The sequence below is a fragment of the Pan troglodytes genome, chromosome 17 (assembly GCF_028858775.2).
Source record: "Pan troglodytes isolate AG18354 chromosome 17, NHGRI_mPanTro3-v2.0_pri, whole genome shotgun sequence".
In the NCBI taxonomy this organism is placed as follows: domain Eukaryota; kingdom Metazoa; phylum Chordata; class Mammalia; order Primates; family Hominidae; genus Pan; species Pan troglodytes.
In genome coordinates this window covers 45,117,621-45,133,190 of record NC_072415.2, presented here as the reverse complement: position 1 = coordinate 45,133,190, position 15,570 = coordinate 45,117,621, and the positions used below count along the sequence as shown (strand labels likewise).

The 15,570-nt window shown below is 39.7% G+C and overlaps 1 protein-coding gene across 6 annotated transcripts; it reads left to right on the top strand.

The window, feature by feature from the left end:
- The first annotated feature begins 343 nt into the window (after positions 1-343).
- Positions 344-12,596, top strand: ZNF24 (zinc finger protein 24). Of its 6 annotated transcripts, none has more exons than XM_009433742.5 (4): positions 344-441; positions 4,087-4,589; positions 4,844-4,991; positions 7,049-12,596. In XM_009433742.5, exons 2-4 carry the CDS (start codon positions 4,170-4,172, stop codon positions 7,585-7,587), a joined length of 1,107 nt encoding a protein of 368 aa, XP_009432017.2. In that variant the 5' UTR covers positions 344-441; positions 4,087-4,169; the 3' UTR covers positions 7,588-12,596.
- Positions 12,597-15,570: the final 2,974 nt, after the last annotated feature.

Below are 15,570 nucleotides of genomic sequence, written 5' to 3'. Positions count from 1 at the left end.
AAAAAAAAAATGACATGTAAAGCACGACGAGAGCGCCTGGCACAATGTAGTAAGCTTTCACAAATACTCGCTTTCATTCCTTCTTGCAGGGGATTACTGAGAGGATCCACAAGATAATGCACGTGAAAGGGCTTGCGAAATTGTAAGGACTATCTTAATGGTAGAGTCCTCTTTATGTTTTCTTTTAAACGGTCCAGAGGACGCTGGGCTGTTCGAGGAGAGGCGCGAGGCCAAGCGCAGCCTCAATGCGGTCATTGTCGTGGGGCCGCCCCTCCCCCGCCCGGGGCGCTTCTCCATGGCAACGTGGGCTTTACCTCTCCCCGCCTCCTCAGGCCCGCAGACCGGAAGCAGCCCGCGCCGGGGGCTTCTGGGAAAAGGCTTGTGAACGGCGTTTCTGCGTCTGCCGTGGACAGCGAAGCTGCTGCGGTTCCTGAGCCGGAGGTTTGCGCCGGTGTGCGGGGAACGTTATGAGAGGGAGGGGGACACCGGGCTAGGGCCTGCGGACCTCTTAGCAGGAGCCGGCGGGGAAGCCTGTCCGGGACCTTCCTCAGCTTCCCGGGAGGCGCGGGGAACAGGCCGCGGTCTCCGCGCCTAGCAGTTGTGGGGCGGGAGAGGTAGGCGGCAGGCCTGCTTGGGTCTTCGGCATTTGCAGAGAGCTCTCTAACCCCCTGTGTCCTCCGAGACCCTCACCTTCCCCCTCCCCCACCGGCCGGTTTTGTTCTATTTCGAGGCCCTGGCGTCTCGCGGAGGGTTCTGGGAGTCGTGATGGGAGGAGGTGGTAGTGGGACGAGACTTGCGCGGGGCTGCTGGGATTTGTAGTCTCACCGGCCGCAGGCGGAAGTGCCGTGGTTCCGACGCTGTTGTCACAGGGTGGCCTTTGGTCATCTGAAATCCGCCGTCCTGAGTGCTGGGAAGAGGGGCTAGAGGACGTCGGGCCGGGGCCGGGGCCAGGATACACAGCAGGTCTATGCAGCAGTAAGGTGGGCGATCCACCTGGGACGAGGTACCCTGCCCAAACGTTGTCGGGACCGTGGGCCTTCCCTCCATTTCCCACAAGCAGTATGCTCTACAGCATAAAAGGAAGAGAAAATTATGTAGAAATACTTGCACCGTTGATAAGCAGGGTCTTGGAATAGGAACGAATGAATGTTGGCTAGACCTTATTTATAAGGCCACCACACTCCAGGGTATTTAATTAAACCAGTATGTATTACTTGTCTGATAAGGCCTTTTCTGATTCTAGTCTTCATCTTGCTTGGGTTACAATAAGTTTTTTTAAGTTGTTATTGTTCTGATTTTGGGCCCTGAATAAATAAATAGGCTGAATGGCTCATTGCTAGTATGTGTCGTAAACAACAGCACGGGCATGATCGTGCAAATAATAACGGTCCAGAAGCAGTATACAGTTTCCCTGAAGGTAGAAGCTGGGGAAACTGTGAGTCCTCCAGTGTAAGGACAAGACACTGGACCACTGCAGGAAGTCAAGGTGCTTATGCGAGTGCCTTTTCTTAATAGAAGTTTCTGTGATTAATGCCTATCATTATAAATATAAATGTACGTATGGTGTGGTGGAAGACTGAATATTTACGTATTATGTGCAAGATAATTTTTCAAAATTATGTGATCTGTTTTTCACATATGATCTTTTCAATATTATGTGATCTGCTACTCAGCAAGTGAACATTTTTTCACATATATTTTAAGTCCAAGGAGTTCTTAAACACCTTAAAACTATTTTTTAAATGGTAAAGAAAATTTTTTTAAGCACATAATAATAAAGCGAACCTTCCTTTTGAGTTGACTTGTGTGTGTCAGGAAACACCAATCCTGAATTGGAAATAATGCGTTCCAGGGTCAGGCACATTTAGAAAGCACTGAAGTAGTCTGGTTCTTACTTGGATTCTTTTGATTATTGACATAGGGTTTGTCGTCTTAGTAGGTCATGATTGGCAAACTTTTTCTGTAAGCGGCCATATAGTAAATAAGGTCATGCATAACTCAACGATAGTGCTATGGTCTGAGAAATGTGTTAGGCTATTTCATCCTTGTGCGAACGTCATAGAATGTACTTGCACAAACCTAAATGGCGTAGCCTACTACACACTTAGGCTATCTGGTATAGCCTATTGCGCCTAGGCTACAAACCGGTACGGCATGTTGCTGTACTGAATACTGTAGAGAATTGTAACACAATGCTAACTATTTGTGTATCAAAACATAGAAAAGATAAGAGTAAAATATGATATAAAAGGTTTGAAAAAAAAAAAAAAAAAGATATGCCTGTACAGGGCACTTACCATGAATGGACCTTGCTGGACTGGAAGTTGCTCTAAGAAGTCAGTGAGTGAGTGGTGAATTTGGAGGCCTGGGACATTACTGTACATTCCTATAGACCATATAAACACTGAACACTTAGGCTACACTAAATTTATTAAGAAAACATTTTTCTTCAATAATTAACCTTAGCTTACTGGAACTTTTTCACTTACAAACTTTTACATTTTTTTTTAACTTTTTTACTCTTTTGTGATAACACTTCACTTAAAATACAAACACATTGTACAGCTGTACAAATATATTTATATCCTTATTCTGTAAGCTTTTTGCTTTTTTTTTTTTTTATAGACAGAGTCTCGCTCTGTCGCCAGGCTAGAGTGCAGTGGCGCGATCTTGGCTCACTGCAGCCTCCACCTCGCGGGTTCAAGAGATTCTCCTGCCTCAATCTCCCCAGTAGCTGGGACTACAGGCGCAATCCACCACGCCCAGCTAATTTTTGTATTTTTAGTAGAGACAGGGTTTCACCATGTTGGCCAGGATGGTCTTGATCTCTTGACCTCGTGATCTGCCTGCCTCAGCCTCCCAAAGTGCTGGGATTACAGGCCTGAGCCACCGTGCCCGGCACAGCTTTTTGCTATTTTTAAATTCATTTTTTAGAGACAGGGTCATACTCTGTTGCCCAGGCTGTAATGCAGTGGTGTGATCATAGCTCAGTGGAGCCTTGAACTCCTGGTCTTTAGTGATCCTCCTGCCTCAGCCTCCTATAGTGCTGGGATTACAGGTGTGAACCATTGCACCTGGCCAATTTTTTTTTTCTTTTGGAACTGTTTTTGTTAAAAGCTAAGATAAACACATACATTAGCTTAGGCTTACACAGGGTCTGGATTATCAGTATCATTGCCTTCTACCTCCATATCTTGTCCCACTGGAAGGTTTTCAGGAGCAGTAACATACATGGAGCTGTCATCTCCATAATAACAATGCCTTCTATAATACCTCCTGAAGGACCTGCCTGAGGCCATTTTGCAGTTAACTTTTTTATTTAGTAAGTAGAAGGAGCACACTCTAAAATAATATAGTATAAAAAGTATAGTAAATACATAAACCAGTAACATAGTCGTTTATTATTGTTATCAAGTTTTATGTACCATACATAACTGTATGTGTTAAACTGGCAACACAGCAGGTTTGTTTACACCAGCATCACCACAAACATGTGAGTAATGTATTGACCTTACAACAGCTACAGTGTCACTAGGTGAATCTTGAATTTTTCAGCTCCATTATAATCTTATGGGAGCACTGTCATCTATGTGGTCCTTCATTGACCCAAACATCATTTTGTAGTGCATGACTGTGTTGGGTTTTTTTAGGCCATCTAGTCTGTTGAAACTACTCAACTCTGCTATTGTAGCGTGAAGTATGAATAAGTACAATTATTTATGGACACAGTCATGTTAATTTCATATCATTTTCACATGTCATGAGGTATTCATTTGATTTTGGGGAGCTCCATTCCCTAAATATCATTAGGTATTCATTTGATTTTAGGGATCTCCATTCCCTAAGGCACTGTGATGAAGACCACAGCCATTTAAAAATGTGAAAATTATTGTTGGTGCAAGTGTTGTACAGAAATGGGTGGCAGGCTAGATTTGGCCGTGAAGCTGTAGTTTGCCAATTCCTGGTGTAGGTTATTGATTGGAATTTTTAACTCAAAGAACAAGTATCTTTTACTTTTACCAGTATAAGTTCAAATTCTTAGGATATTTTTGCTTATTTATATATCTTTTATTTCTTATGCCTCAGGAGTGCCTGTGAAGAAAACGGGGTATTGCCCTGAGGCTTATATTCTGCCTCAGCTGTCTTTTCTTGAAATATTATAAATCAGAATGTCTGCACAGTCAGTGGAAGAAGATTCAATACTTATCATCCCAACTCCAGATGAAGACGAAAAAATTCTGAGAGTGAAGTTGGAGGAGGATCCTGATGGCGAAGAGGGATCAAGTATCCCCTGGAACCATCTCCCAGACCCAGAGATTTTCCGACAGCGATTCAGGCAGTTTGGATACCAGGATTCACCTGGGCCCCGTGAGGCTGTGAGCCAGCTCCGGGAACTTTGCCGTCTGTGGCTCAGGCCAGAGACGCACACAAAAGAACAAATCTTGGAGCTGGTAGTGCTGGAGCAGTTTGTTGCCATCCTACCCAAAGAGCTACAGACTTGGGTTCGAGATCATCATCCAGAGAATGGAGAGGAGGCAGTGACAGTGCTGGAGGATTTGGAGAGTGAACTTGATGACCCTGGACAACCGGTGAGCCTGCTTGTGTCATTTCCTGTGTCAGAAGCACTGGCATAGTTAGTAGGCAAAGCTGCTGAATTAATTCCACTCAACTAAGTTAGAATTATGTTTATGCCTTTTCCCCCATTCCCCTACCACTCCTTGTTATCTGTGCCGCTTTGCCATCTAGGCTTCTGCAGTATTTGTTTCATGCGGTTTCTCTTACGTGTTTTTAGTTCTGATTCTCATTACAGTTCCTTCTCTGAATCAAATCTTTCTGTTTCCAGGTTTCTCTCCGTCGACGAAAACGGGAAGTACTAGTAGAAGACATGGTATCTCAAGAAGAAGCTCAGGGATTACCAAGTTCTGAGCTTGATGCTGTGGAGAACCAGCTCAAGTGGGCATCCTGGGAGCTCCATTCCCTAAGGCACTGTGGTGAGGACCAGAACTCTGTGTGGGCTAGAGGGTGAAAGAGAGTATAGGCCTTTTGTTCAGAACTTTGCTTGTTCTCACTGGTGGGGGCATCATATCACTCTTAATCTAATATCTCAGTTTTTTTCTGATTAAGTTGATTTTGCTGGCCTCAGACCTTTTATTCCTAGACATTAACATCTTCAGCCTTTTCTTCCCTTTCAGTCTCCTTCCTAAAAAGAGTTGCCCATGTCAGGCTAGCATTTGCCTTACTTTGAGCCAGCACCCACCCATGGACCAAGTCCCTCTATTTTGCATTCAGTATTACTTGTCATCTGTTTTACATCCTTTTACTTTCAATCTCCTGCCTAATTCCATTGGTACAGTAAGCTTACCTGAAAACCTCTTCTAATCTCTTTGTTGTATATCACTGAAGTCTTTCTAAATATTTATTTCTGATTTCCTTCAACGTCTACCTAGAGTCATTTTCTTCTAAGAAGCTTCTTTTGTAGAAATATTTGGAGTAATTTTTTTCCTTTTTCTAAGTATTTATGCAAAAAAAGCCTCCTTAGCTATAACATGCTTTAAATGCAGAAAAAGCTTTTTTAAAAGCTCAAAGTTGTATTAATTCACGAGACCAGTCTTTCCCAATATATTAGCCATTAACACCATATACTTATGTGTATCCTTTGATATGGCCCAGTATATTCCTAAAACTGCTAGATTGCTTTCTCATGTTTATGTGAACTAAAATGAAATTTTGTTTGACTCTGCTTTAGTAATCATTCCTTGAGGTAGTTGGAGATGGTGCTGGTATGCCACTGAATGAGGTCTGAGCAGGTTTTCTTCACATCTGAGGGGACAGTGCCAGCCAGTCAACTTTTGGGGTGGGGCTGAAGTCTGCTGAAAATCTGCAGTTTTACATGTTTCATGGGACATTCTTCTGTGCAATAAAGTTTGAGAAGTATCATTCTTGATATATGGGGGTGATATTTTCAACTTCTCATCATCTGAATTTTAGAGTGACTTTTCACCTGCATTCCTTATTTCAGCTGTCTAGTCTCTTCCACACTTGGGAATTTCTGTTTCCTGTGTGCCGTTTGTCTCCACTTAATCTTCACACTCCTCTGTTTTTCAAGTCTCCAAGCCTCACTACCCTCCTCTAACCTTTCAGTCTCTCTCTCTTAGCCTTATCTCCTGACTTGATCTTTTTGTTAATTATTTACTGTTTTCCTCTTCGCTGAAGGCAGTTGCTAACCCTGTATGAACTGGATCTTTACTCCTTAAGGCATGAAGTTTTAGAAAAGTCTTAAATGACACTTGCTGTTATCTCTGCCTGCGTGTAAGTGATGCTAACCCATGTTGGTAATTCAGGCTTTTCTTTCATTGGACACGTTTCACTGAGGCTTAGAAATAACCATTTTTCTAAGTACCATGACAAATACCACATGGGAGAAGCTTCTTTTATTGGAAAACTTTCATTTATTAGGGGCATACTGAATTTTTATGTCATGTCTTTGGTTAACACAGGAGGCCCCCAGCTTATCTTCAGCCCCTTCTTGTCAAGACTCCTGTGTTCTGCTTTTAGGCTAACATTGGCTGTGACCTGACTTGGCTTGTTCATTTCAGAAATAGCCACTTTCTGACATGTTTTTTTAATTTACATCTTTGTATTTTGATGTAATTTCTCCCTTTCTCAAAGTAAAAGAACATTATAATGATTTCCTAGTGGCCAATTTTATTTTATTTTTATTCTTACAAAGTTTCATCCATACCTAGCCACATCACTTTGACTATCTCCCTAACCATCTTAGACTCTACCATCTTTCTGACCTTTGTTTTCTGACTACCATTTGTAAACCACTTGCCTATGTTTTATTCAGATATCTCTTATATCATGATGTTATACTGTTATTCAGAGTAATTTCATTTTTTCTTTTTTGAGAATAGGCCTTAACACCAGTGTCAGAGTGGTTTATAGATGTGTGCTAGCTATTTTTGTTCATTAAAAAAAATTTTTTTTAGGTTTCTTTTTCCCTTAATAGATAATGAATGATATTTACATTTTCTGTTTATTTCAGATGATGATGGTAGGACTGAAAATGGAGCACTAGCTCCAAAGCAGGAGCTTCCTTCAGCAGTAGAATCCCATGAAGTTCCTGGCACTCTCAATATGGGTGTTCCTCAAATTTTTAAATATGGAGAAACCTGTTTCCCCAAGGGCAGGTTTGAAAGAAAGAGAAATCCCTCTCGAAAGAAACAACATATATGTGATGAATGTGGAAAACACTTCAGTCAGGGCTCAGCCCTTATTCTTCATCAAAGAATTCACAGTGGGGAGAAACCTTATGGATGTGTTGAGTGTGGGAAAGCATTCAGCCGAAGTTCCATTCTTGTGCAACACCAGAGAGTCCACACTGGAGAAAAACCTTACAAATGTCTTGAATGTGGGAAAGCCTTTAGCCAGAATTCGGGGCTTATTAATCATCAGAGAATCCATACTGGGGAGAAACCTTATGAATGCGTTCAGTGTGGGAAATCGTATAGTCAAAGCTCAAATCTTTTTAGACATCAGAGAAGACACAATGCAGAAAAACTTCTGAATGTTGTGAAAGTTTAAGAAATTGAAAAAAAAAAAAGAATCAGCACTCAGGTCTTTTTCTTCAGAAATGAAGACAAAATTTAAAATATGAAATGATGCAGAATAGTTTTTTCCCTGTTGACTGTCAGAAAATCCACTGGGAAATGTAAAAATCTTCACTCACCATTATGATATTTATCTTGAAAGAAATGGTGTCATACCTGCCTAGAAACTGAAATTTTAAACTTAATTCAGGTCTTAATGCCTAAATTTTCCATGTGATGTTTATAGTCTGTATTACTTCTCCAAATAATGAACTACCTGATTCATTGTCCCTTTCTTGAAAGTTTCCTTTTTTTAAGACAAATACATTATTTCTGCATTGATCATTGAAATGTTCTTTATATGGATACATTCCCTTATATATTAAAAGGCAACAGGAATTACAAAGTCTGAAAACCATTTTAAACCATCTTTTAAAAATTTACCCTTGTTTCCTTTTACCTAATTTGAATATGCATTTGAGAAAATAAGAGGATAAAGGATGGCTAAGAGCCTCAAAATGAGCCATAAGATCTCAGATAAGAAGTGATGGTGATAAAACATCAAAAAGTGAATGGAACACCTTGATTGGGGAAGATATGCAAATACTTTGATCTAAGAATTGAAATGTATCAAGAATTTATATTTTGCCTGCAGGAAAATTCAAAAGCTACTCATCCTCTCTATAATTTGGAGTCATCTTACTAATGAAAATAATGTTTTCCCATATATTATTAAAAAGCATACAGTCTAAATAATAAACAGTTGTAAAATAATGAAGGTAGAAATTATAACACTAGGGAAAAATTTGTAGCGGATGGCAGTGTTGAAGGCAAATGTAAACATAAGGGTAATGGTCTGTCATGGCTTTTAGAAAAAGATGATCGAGTTCATTATTTTGCCTTCATCTTTGTTAAGGACAGAAAATTCCCTGACAGGTGGGCAAGTATCAGGTTACCTATTTTTTATTCCTTTGGTACAAAAGGGTTGAACGTCAGGCTAAAAAAGCAGCCATGCATTTATTATTAAACATTTTCTACCGACAAGGCACTGTGCTAGGTACTGTAATCCTACCATAAGTAGGTAGGTATTTCTTCCACTGTAAATCATAGGGGTTTGCTGTTTTATGTGAGTTAGCCTCTTCCCCTTGTCTGAGCATTCCTCAGGGGAGGTCACCTGTGAGGTTCCCAGAACTGTAGTTTTTTTTTTACCAGGGTGTTGTATTTGGAGGGGGAGGAGGACTCGGCTCAAAAGAGCTAGCTGGCTCTCCAGTGTTGAGAGGTGAGTCCACGATACTCTTACCACAATTTGGAAGTTTGTGAATCTTTTTAAAGAACTAATCAATCTCTAATAGCATTGAGGTTGTACCTACATATTAAGTTGAATGGACTGTTCTATTTAAAAAATAAACAACTAGACAATTAACTAGTTTATTAACCTATCACAATTGAATTTTTTTTAAATTTTCAGTCTTAACACATTTTTTAAAATGTATTAAAGTAATACATTGTAGTAGTAGGATTATATACTCCTTGGCTGAGAATTCCAAGTACTGTGGTTCTACTGTTTAGTGGAAAACTCTGGAAGTTAAAATACAGAATATGAGAGGAGGCTTTTTTATAATGGGCATCATTGTGTGGAAAATGACCCATGTGAATACAAATATTTCCTAGTTCAGAGATTTTGGTTATATCTGGTGCTTGGATCAAGTTTAAAAATGGAAGGTGAGATTTTGCATGAGCCTATTAAAAAGCATAGTAATAAATGCAAGGCCAGCTGGTGGAAAAGTGAGGCAGAATGGAGCTTGTTTATAGGTTTTCTGATAACAATTATAAAAAATGTGCTTTATAGATTAAGATTTATTGAAGTATAAATATGTAGTAATGATATAATGTATTTTAAGTTATACAAGAAAATGTAGGGACTTTTGTTTGGGTCTTTTTCTCTTTGTGGCTGAGGGGAAACAAGTCAGTGTCCAATAAAGCTGTAAACTCCTCTGCTCTAAGATAAATGATGTGATTTATTTATTTATAACTGGCTTCTTTCCAAGTAGGTTTTGAGGTGGCATATTTGGAAGACGGCTGGGATGACAGAATTCTTGTATCAGAGTAGGTAAGAAGGGAGCAACCTCTCAATGGCTATTATGTCATGCTTTTTAAGATCGTATGTGGTTCCTATATACAAGGAAGCTTCCCTGTGGTAGATTTGTCATAAATGCCAAAGATATTTGGTAATGTGAGTGTAGAAAAAGTAGTATTAGGGTTGGCAAATACTGTTTTTGTCTTGGCAGCTCTAATATCTGCATTGTTCAGAAAGGATTCTGAGGCTAAGGCAAAGCTCTGTGGGAAAAAGGGACTGGGCCAAAAAAAACTGGATGGTGGCACACAAGAAGAGGAAATGATGAGATGTGTACTTTCTATCTCTGGTTAGGCTTAGTCCCCACTAGACAAATTGATTTTAAATACTATGTAGTGATTTTTAAATTCCATCCACACATTCATTACCCACACAGATAATCATAGAAATTTGGGGGAGTGCCTAGCTTCTGATGAAGTGGTGATATGGCAGTTGCCAAGCAGTGGCATCGCCAGAGTATCTGTTTGGTTAGCAAATGAGCAGTCATTTTAGGTCATGCAGATTGCTGATATCTGCCCAGTAGCCACTGAGCATTTGCTGGTTTTTTCTTCTGGCTTTCTTGGAGGTTAAGCTCTCTGTAGTCATACCCAGTTGGTACTTGATCTTTAGCAATATGTCTCATATTCATGTAAATTGAAGGGAGGGTTACATGTACTGAAATAATCTGCATGCTAGGCATTGGCTTAGACACCGTACCTATCTCACTTAGATTTGTGGACTAGGAAAGCAAGATTCAGAGATCATGTGACTTGCATGTGGCCTAGAGATAAAATTCAAATCTGGTTCTGTAGACTCCAGGGACATATTCACCATGCCATGGGTGGTGGCTATTAAACCTTGATAAATTTGTGTTTATGGTTAACAAATGTGAAAGCTATTAAACATTGCTGGTTTGAATTTTTTACAGTGCAGAAATGTAAAATGAAAAAGGATATTTCCTTTCACAGTGTTACCCAGAAGTCATGATAATTTTGTTTGTTCTTCCAGATTTAGGCATATACTTATTTAATCAATAATGTGTTAATAGCTGACACCTGTGGTTGCTGTGACAGGCACTATTTGAAGTGCTTTATCATGGATTAACTCTTAATCCTCAGCTACCGTATAAAGTAGGACATAACCCCATTTCACATGCACTACACTGAGACTTGCCTCCTCTCCCCCCACATTGAAGATGTTCTTTTTTCATAACTATATACTATTCCATTGCATGAATATTCTGTAATTTATTTAATCCCCTATGGATTGATAATTAGGTTCATTATAGATAGAAGTGTAATTAACATTCCTGTACATGTATTTTGCTACTTGTGTGGGTATTTCTGTAGGATGAATAACTAGAAATTTATTGGATCAGGTTTCACATTTGCAGTTTTGAAAACTACTACCAAAAAGATTTCACCAATTTACAACTCCATCATTAGTAAGAATGCCTGTTTGCCTATAGTCTGCCAACCCTGAATCCTTAAAAATTTTTGCCAATCTGGTAGGCAAAATTTCTTTCTTTTCTTTGAATATTAATGAGGAGGAACATCTTTTCATGTTTCTTGGCCATTTGCATTTCCTATTATGAATTGCTTTTGCCCATTTTCCTTTTTTTAATTATGAAAGTCTAATGACTACCTTCTCATTGTATAAAAAACACAGTTCTTTGAATAGAGAGACCCTTTTCTCCAATGCTACCAATCACATTCCACTTACCACAGTTTAACATACATCCTCTAGTCACCTTTCCGTACGAATATACATACACATAAAAACACTTTTTACATAAATAGGATCTCATATTCTGTAGCTTTTTTAAATTTTGGTCTCAAAAAAAGATAGGTCTTTAAATTTCTTTAATGGTTGAATATGATTAAATACTATGAAAATGCCATTATTTAACTATTCCCTTAATTTTTTTTCCTCTCGCTATTACATTGCCAAAGTAAACATCCTATTCAGATGTCTTTGTGCATGTGTGTGAATATTTCTTTAGTCTGGAGTCCAGTAAGGTGGATTTTTGGATCAAAGGGTTTGTTCTCTGTCCACCTTCAGTCTTCCCAAAGGCCTTCATAACTGTATTTTCACCAAGTGTATGGAGAATGTTCATTTCCCCATATAACCATACCTACACTTGATAGTTTTTATCTGTTGGGCGAAAAAGAATCTTTTCTTATTTTGCATTTCCCTGATTATAAAAAAAAAATGGTGAGATGGGGTTATTTTCATGTTTATTGGCCATTTATAGTTTACTGTGGATTGTTTGCATCCCTTACCTGCTTTCTATTGGGTTATGTGTGGATATATTGTTTTTATTTGTTCAGCATCTCCTTCCCCATCTTCTGGTAACACAACCTTTATTTATTTGTGGGGAACCTATTCCCTCTGGCTTAGGTGAGCATGTGACCAGGCCTGGCCTCCTGAGTCCCACAGCTTCCTAGCCACAGTGATAAAAGAATGGGTATATAACTTAAGCCAGGCTAAGGAAAGCCCTTAACAGAACTTCTGCTGGAACTACTGGAAAGAAGGCTTTATGGAGATCCCAGGAACCAAGGACCATGTAAGCCTGAATTTGTGCCATGTGGAGAGAGTCTGTCTGAGGAGAAACTCGGATGCTAGCAGAAATGGAAAGAGAACTAAGTTCTGGTGTCATTTTTCTGGAGGCCCTAGATCCAGCTGTGCCTAAAGCCTGCCCTACCTCCGGACTTTAAAGTTTTGTGAGCCAATAAAGTCCCTTTCTTGTTTAAGATAATTGAATTGGGTTTCTGTTCTGATTAATATAGGTTATTTGTATTTTCTTATTGATTTGTAGAAAACCTTTGTAATTTTAAATTCTAGACTTTATGCACTATATAAGTTAATAAAATTAGCATGGCCTTCCATGATTTGGCCTGTGTCAACTTTTGCCATTTGTTACTCCATTCTCCCTATAACACACACCCCACATACATACACTTTACATTCCAATAGTAACTGAACATTGATGTTGGGAATGTGGATGAACAGCTTTTTACACAATTGCCTCTTTGGCAATTCTCTTCTTATTCTTCCTCTAGACTCATTAACCTGGGACTTTAAGGGTTACACTGCTGAGAGCTGTACCCATCTCCTACCATTGTTCTTGGGGGATTCCCCTCAAGCATTCCCTGTATACAACCCTTGGAGCCCTTCCAATGACCTCCATCCCAACTCCATGGTTCTCTGGCTCTTTGTTTCATTCTCAGGCCTGTGGACTCAAGACGTGAATGAGCACACACAGACCTGAGCAGCCTCACCCTGTGGGCTCTTTTCTATGGCCAGAAATGTAGCAGTGCTCTATGTCACCTGGCACCTCTATTAATCACATCTCCTAAGATGGAGTTTTCAAAGAGATGTCTTTCAAATTTGAGGAAAACATTTTGCAAGCTTTTATTCAACACATTTAAATGCCTACTCTGGGTCAGGCACTGTTCTGGGATTTACATCTGTTGCTTGTGTGTGTGAAAAACTACACGTGGCAGTGGAAAACCAAAAGTAAATGAGAAACAGTTTTTTAAGAAAGCATATTGTATGTCATATGATGAGAAGTGGTTAGGGAGAAAATAGGAAAGGGATACAAAATGTCAAGAAGGAAAGATAGTGCAATTTAGATAGGCTGGCCAGGGAAGGTTTTCACTGAGAAAGTGACATTGGAGAAAAGATAGTATAAGGAAGCAAGCCATGAGACTGGAGAATGTTCCAGGCATGAAAACACCAACTGCAAAGCAAGCTGATGTAAGAGCAATGCCTCATTTGTGCAAGAAACCAAAGAGGCCTGTACGGCTAGAGCAGAATGAACATGGGGGGAATTAGGTGAGGCCAAAGACAAATGTAGTGAGGGTGGCAGGGAGAAGCTGGATCATGGAGGACCTGGTTAGCCATTGATAGAACTATAACTTTTTCTTTGAATGTAATGAGAGCCCATTAGAGGTTTTAAGCAAATAAGTAATGTGACAAGGTGCTGAGAACAGCTGAACAAAACAAAATCTCCATCTAGTTTATCTAAATTCTTAAAATATTTCTTTACATATTATAAAGGTAATATAATAGGAAAAGTTTAGAAATAAAAATCACCCAAAAAGTCATGCGAATCCATAATCCTAATAACATCCCAGTAACATTTTTTATTCTCTATACACCTATATAAATGTTCTATCTATATACCTCTCCCCATCTATATCACACCATTATTCACAACAAATACATATTTAGAAAAAAAAAACGTGTGTCTATATGTCTATATACGGCTTCCTTCTTTCCTCTGAACTTTAGATCAACTGTCTGCTTCTGCCTAAGGCTAACCTCTCCACTGGATCCAAGCTGTCTTCTCACACCTACGGAAAGACATACTCCAATAATCCTCACCTTTCCCACATTTCAGTTTTTCCTGTCTTCTGAACTTCTCTAATTAACATAAAAATATGCTGTTTTTATCACACAAAAACCTTCAGGCCAAGATGGAGTACAGGGATCAGATCTAACCTACCTGAATAAATAAAATATCAGACAAAATGTAGCAGACAGAGGCAAAGAATGGGAAGATGGGATTCCCAAGAGACAAAAAACAAATGAGGCAAACTTGGATTGCCCATTTACTTGCCTGGGGAGAATTTCCAGGCCTCAGCACAGGGAGGGTGGCTCAGGCAGAGACTGGCAGTTTTCTTAAGTTGAGAAGATGGAGCAAGAAGTCCTGGGAGGCCAAGGTGGCTAGCTTTTGCAGGACAGAGTATCAGAGAGGAGATAAGTGCACAGAAAGACAACAGTGGAGATCTGCAGAGTCCCTCTCAAGTATTCAGTTGAGTACTTAATAAACATATATATGTAAGGAGACTACCTGAGTTTGGGAAAAGAACTATCCAAAAGGATTAGAGGGAAAAATCACCGGAACTCACAAAGAGACAGGAATGGTATCAGCCAGAGTAGAAAACCTCATAATTCATAGAGCATCAGAGCAGTGATTCTCAAAGGCAATTCTGTCCCCCAGGAGACATTTTTGGTTGTCACAACCAGAGGAGATGGGCACTACTGGCATTTAGTGGGTAGAGACCAGAAATGCTACTAAGTATCCTACAATTTATAATAATGAATTAGCCCCAAATGGCAGTAGTGCTGAGGTTTGAAAAAACTCCTGGTTAGAGTACTAGGGAAGGATCTTGCCTACTTTGTGGAGAAAAATCCTAAACACTGCTTAAAACTTAAAAGCAAGACCTGAGAAGATAAAACTTAAACACATCCCAGAAGAAAGTTCAAGAATACAATGTCCCTGTATTGGACACGAACGTGTGTATGTGTGTGTATTTTTTAAATACCCAACACCTGGCCGGGCGCATTGGCTCACACCTGTAATCCCAGCGGCTCACACCTGTAATCCCAGCGGCTCACACCTGTAATCCCAGCACTTTGGGAGGCCGAGGCAGGCGGATCATATAAAATGCTCAATTAAAATCACAAGACCCATGAGCCAGGTGCAGTGGCCCATGCCTATCGGCCCAGCTACTCAGGCGGCTGAGGCAGGAGGATCACTTAAACCAAGGAGTTTGAGACCAGCCAGGCAACATAGTAAGACCACATTTTTTTAAAAAAAGAAAAATCACAAGAGGCATAGAAAGAGCAGAAGACAAAAATAGTAACAAAAAACAAGGACAACAAATAGAAAACAGTAACGAATATGATGGTAGTTCAAGTATGTCAATAATCACTTTGAAATATCAATGGTCTAAATGCATCAATTGGAAGAGATTGTCAGAGTCGATCAAAAACAATACCCAAGTATATATTGTCTACAAGCAATGCAACCCACCTTAACTATAAAAACAAAAATAGATTAAAAGTAAATGGATG

Bases quoted from the DNA above. Each gene is read 5' to 3' on its own strand.
- ZNF24 (XM_009433742.5), top strand. From the start codon at position 4,170: ATGTCTGCACAGTCAGTGGAAGAAGATTCAATACTTATCATCCCAACT. The intron at 4,590-4,843 runs GTGAGCCTGCTT...TTCTGTTTCCAG, and splicing joins TTGATGACCCTGGACAACCG to GTTTCTCTCCGTCGACGAAA. The intron at 4,992-7,048 runs GTGAGGACCAGA...TGTTTATTTCAG, and splicing joins CCATTCCCTAAGGCACTGTG to ATGATGATGGTAGGACTGAA.